Here is a 4,563-nt window from a genome sequence, read left to right on the forward strand (position 1 = left end):
TGTGTTTGACCTTCTGATCTCAGGTCTGTTAGAAGACGAGCGGCTGGCGAGCGCTCACCAGGCCGAGAGTTTCACCAGACAGATCCAGAGACTGCAAGGTACCGACGCTTGTTATTTATAACCGATCACTGATCGATTAATCACAACTGGAATCAGTTGTTCAGTGTTCCTGTTAAATTATACAGATAGTAATTCCAGTATCACAATATTAAAGTAACTTCACTCTGTAAAACTACAGTAAACACTGTAAATACTTTAATATTGTGTAAATTATCTTCCACAAATAAATTGTTTATTTAAATTTAAATTTTTGAAAACTGAATCATCTTCACTTTTAAGTTTTCATATTCCAACAAATGCCCTGAATTATAAAACTTTCTGAAAATGTAGTTTTTTTCCAAAAATGTCCAAAACGTTGAAAAAATTTGAATTTGCAAAAAAATGTATAACTTTCCAAAATGTCCTCATTTAAAATATAAATGTGAATATCTGAAATGTGCTGCACCTCCTCCTACAGCTCAGCTGCGGTCGGTGCAGGAGGAGATGGACAGCCTGGAGGAGGAGAAGGAGAGCGAGCTGGAGGAGGTGCAGGAGGAGCTCCGTTCGGCCCAGGAGGAGGTGCTGGTGCTGCAGCAGGCGGCAGAGGAGGCGGCGGGCGAGAGGGAGAATGACATCGCTTCCCTGCAGGAGGAGCTGTGTCGGCTGCGGGCCGAACTGCAGCGCCTCCATGCCACGGCGCAGGAGTACGAGCTGGAGGTCACCTCCCTGAGAGCCGAGATCAGCATGAAAAGCCACAACGACCACAACACCGCAGCCCACGGTATCTCCGAGCCTCCGTACATGTTCCTAAAATATAACTGCTGTTGGTGATGTAATATCTGTTAGTGATTAACCCTCTCCTCTCCTCTGCACCATCAACAATCAATAATCAATGAGTGCAGCCGGTGTGAGTCAGCTGCAGGAGGAGCTGGTCTCTCTGATGGATGAGCGTCAGACTCTCTGCAACCTCAACTCAGACCTGATCAACAAAGTGGAGCAACTGCAGCAACGAGACACGTGAGTGGTCCAGCCAGCTGTCAATCAACCTGCATCCACAGATCAATAACACCTCTGTTACAGGTCTACACAGATCGATACAGGGTCCACACAGATCAATACAGGGTCCACAGATCGATACAGGGTCCACACAGATCAATACAGGGTCCACAGATCAATACAGGGTCCACACAGATCAATGCAGGGTCAACAGATCAATACAGGGTCAACAGATCAATGCAGGGTCAACAGATCAATACAGGGTCAACAGATCAATACAGGGTCCACACGGATCAGTACAGGGTCCACACAGATCAGTACAGGGTCCACACGGATCAATAGCGTCTCATGAGGACTACCTGTCAGCAGGTCTAATGATGTGTACCTGGCAGTCAGAGCGGAGGGCGACACTGAGCGCGTGCAGGAGGTGAAGGCCGACTCTTACATCAGCCTGTCTCAGTCTGGACCCCCCAAGGACCCGGTCTCCTCGGTAGATCTGGACTCCTCGGTGGATCCGGACTTCTCGGTGGATCCGGACTCCTCGGTGGATCCAGACTCCTCGGTGGTCCAGGAGGAGGAAGAGGTCTGCAGCGTGCTGAAGGTCCAGCTGAGAGAAACTGAAGAGACGGCTCACAAAGTTCAGAGAGAGGTAATGAACGAATCAGATATATAGATTATATAGATTATATATAGATTATAGATTATATAGATTATAGATTATATATTAGATTATATTTTAGATTATATTTTAGATTATATTTTAGATAGAGTCAGTGAGCTTCAACCTGTCTCTCTGTCAGTGCGACGGTCTGAAGGACGACCTGCTGGAGCTTCAGCAGCTGTACGACAGCAGCCAGCGGGAGCGAGTGGAGCTGGAGCAGGAACTGCAGCGCTGCAAGGCCGAGCTACAGAAACTGAAGGCCAGGAAGTCACAGGTGAGAGGTCAAAGGTCAACGGCTCTGTTTGGTTCACCTGTATGATTCCTGATTTTATCAGATCAGGTATCAGGTAACATTCAGGGTGAAAGTCTCGACCAACACACCCTGGAACCTATTCGACGAAATCCTTCCGATCCATGATTTGTACCATGAAGTGTGTCCGTCTGTGTGCATGTGGGTCGGCGGCGGCGCAGCTGACGCTCGCTGGTTGCCTCATCTGTCATTGTGCTTCCTGGTTTGCGGCGTCTGTAGCTCTGCTCATGTGGCTGGTTTTCTTTTTCTTCTGTGGCTGCTGGGCAGTTTGTTTCCGTCATCTGTCTGTTTGTGCTCTCTCCTCCGCTCAGCCTCCAGGGAGTTAGAGGTTCATTCAGCTATCAGACAGAAAGAAAGCAGTGAGGCGTAACTGACAGTGAAGGTCCAACTGATTGATCTGATCATCTCCTTAAAGATTCAAACACAGTTTGGATTCTGATTCACTCACTGCTCTCCAGAGGAACCGACTCAAACACCCATTCAGACTCTACTGATGGACTCAGCTTAAAGTATTTAAATACCATCATTATAATTCGGTCCGGTAGATCCTGGTCTTACAGGGTTTCAGTACCCAACCCTGAAGTTGTTAGTTTAATGTTATTTAACATCAACTGTCATTTAGTGCTTGTTTGTTTTTAAAGTCGGTTCAGGCACCGGTTAGAAAACCCAAACTGTACCAACCCTGATCACCAAAGGCTTCTACTTCACTGAGACTTGAGCCCCAAGACTTAAACTACGAGTTGCCCCCCAATAACAGAGCCGAGAACTGATCCCCAACTAATGAGAACCTGAACAAACCTGAAACTGCACATAGGACTCGAGTTTTGAGACCAAATTTTACTTGCGTGACTTAGAGTTGGATTGAGTTAATGTTAAGACTTAGTCCTGGACTGGAGACTTAACTGATTTGGGACTTTGATTTTGACTTTCTTGACTTGAGAGAGCTTGAGACTAGACTAGAGTTCTTTGAAACTTTTAGAACTTGACTGAATGTTAAGACTTGAGTCTAAACATGGATCCTACCTATCTTGGTTTGATAGTGTCGACACTTGACATAAGACCTGCCCGAGACTTGAACTGGAACTTTACTTTGGACTCACCACTACTTTAATATCAGCATTCGAGACCAGATTGGGTTCACTTTCTTGACTTGGGATTGACTTGAGACTGGGGACTGACCTGTCTTGATGTGGTAGCTCAACTCAGGACTTGAGTATCACAGCTGAAGACTTAACGTGGGTCTGGCCCCCACTGAGACTGGACTTGAGACTCGCCTCTGTCTCGATGTGGGACCAGGCTTGGAGCTTGACATGGGACTTGAGACTAAACTGGGGATTGTGCTCTTGAGTCGGTCCAACCTCTGCTCCTCTCCATTAAATCATTCTCTCACATTTTCTTTCCCCATAGTTGTAGTTTATCTCGTGGTTAACCCGTTACCCACAATGCAGTGCTGCCAATGCTGAAGGCAGAGATCTTTAAACGACAGGAAGTGGATGTTGTTAACTTTACTCTGGTCAGAACTCTCCATCTCGTCTTTAACCATCTTTGATGTCGTCCTCTAAACGCGTGCTCTTCCTGTTTCCTCTCTTTCTTCCATCGTTTTTATCTGTAACCTTCGTTTCACACGAACTTTACACGATCAACCAAATCAAATTCTGTATAAATTTGATGTTTTTTGATGCTGCCTGTCGATCTGTTTCTATTTTTCTGTCCATTATTTTGCTCCACGCTCACTCTTTCTTCCCGACACGTTCTGATTTTATTATTCGGATTATTTTATGGTTTTATTTTCTCTACCACACCAATCTCTCCATGCCTCCCTACACTCCTACCTTTTGTCTTTTCCCCAGAACTGCACTCGTCCGTCTGAGCCCCCTGTTCTCTCCATCCCCTTCATAGGAATGATTGTAATAGTGGCCTTGATTTGGTGCTGGTGGGAGGAGCTGGCGTCCTAGAGGGGACCAGGTATGGCCACGCCCTTCTTTCTCTACCAGACGCTCTGCTTCTTTTAGCATCCGAGAGCAGCTGAACTGTGGGGTTACATCCCAGCTAACTGTTGTACAGGAGTTGTTCCTTGTTTGTATGGACTGATTTCTATGAGTTTAATCTATCGCAGATTAATGACCTCATTTAATTTAAAGGCCTCAGACCAAGATGTGGTCCAATTAAAGTCAGAGTCCTTCTGTATCCTCTCAACAACAACTGTCGTTTGTATCTTTGTACTCTCGATGCAACTTTACCGCCTGACAACAACCGATACCAGATATAGAGCTGCCCCGACTGAAGATTGTCCTAGTCGACTAATTCTCAAATGTTTCTGAATTATATTGATTATAATCTGTTAACCAGTAGTAATGATTGTGAATCCGAACAAGCAGCAACACAGTGTAACACCACACAGTCTGCTTGTTCAACACACTGAATAAATAACTTCCAACTTCACTGAAACTAATCCTGGCTGATCGATACGATGGATGATGGATAACGTTAACAGTTACTGACTAATTAACTGGCTACAAACTGGCTCCTCTTCCTCCTCTTCCTCTCCTGTCGCTGC

General features: G+C 45.7%; 1 protein-coding gene across 1 annotated transcript in view; it reads left to right on the top strand.

Annotated features, from left to right (window-relative positions):
* LOC118340211 (coiled-coil domain-containing protein 136-like) overlaps nt 1-4,403 on the top strand; it is a 5,287-nt gene extending 884 nt beyond the window's left edge. The window contains exons 2-7 of the mRNA XM_035678075.1: nt 24-98; nt 518-820; nt 942-1,056; nt 1,405-1,684; nt 1,836-1,970; nt 3,857-4,403. Of these exons, the coding sequence (XP_035533968.1) occupies nt 24-98; nt 518-820; nt 942-1,056; nt 1,405-1,684; nt 1,836-1,970; nt 3,857-3,961 (1,013 nt within the window). The 3' untranslated portion in view covers nt 3,962-4,403. The remainder of the gene's footprint in view (nt 1-23; nt 99-517; nt 821-941; nt 1,057-1,404; nt 1,685-1,835; nt 1,971-3,856) is intronic.
* Nucleotides 4,404-4,563: the final 160 nt, after the last annotated feature.

The sequence above is a fragment of the Morone saxatilis genome, unplaced genomic scaffold, assembly GCF_004916995.1.
Source record: "Morone saxatilis isolate NCDOM2014 unplaced genomic scaffold, NCSU_SB_2.0 Contig10, whole genome shotgun sequence".
In the NCBI taxonomy this organism is placed as follows: Eukaryota; Metazoa; Chordata; class Actinopteri; family Moronidae; genus Morone; species Morone saxatilis.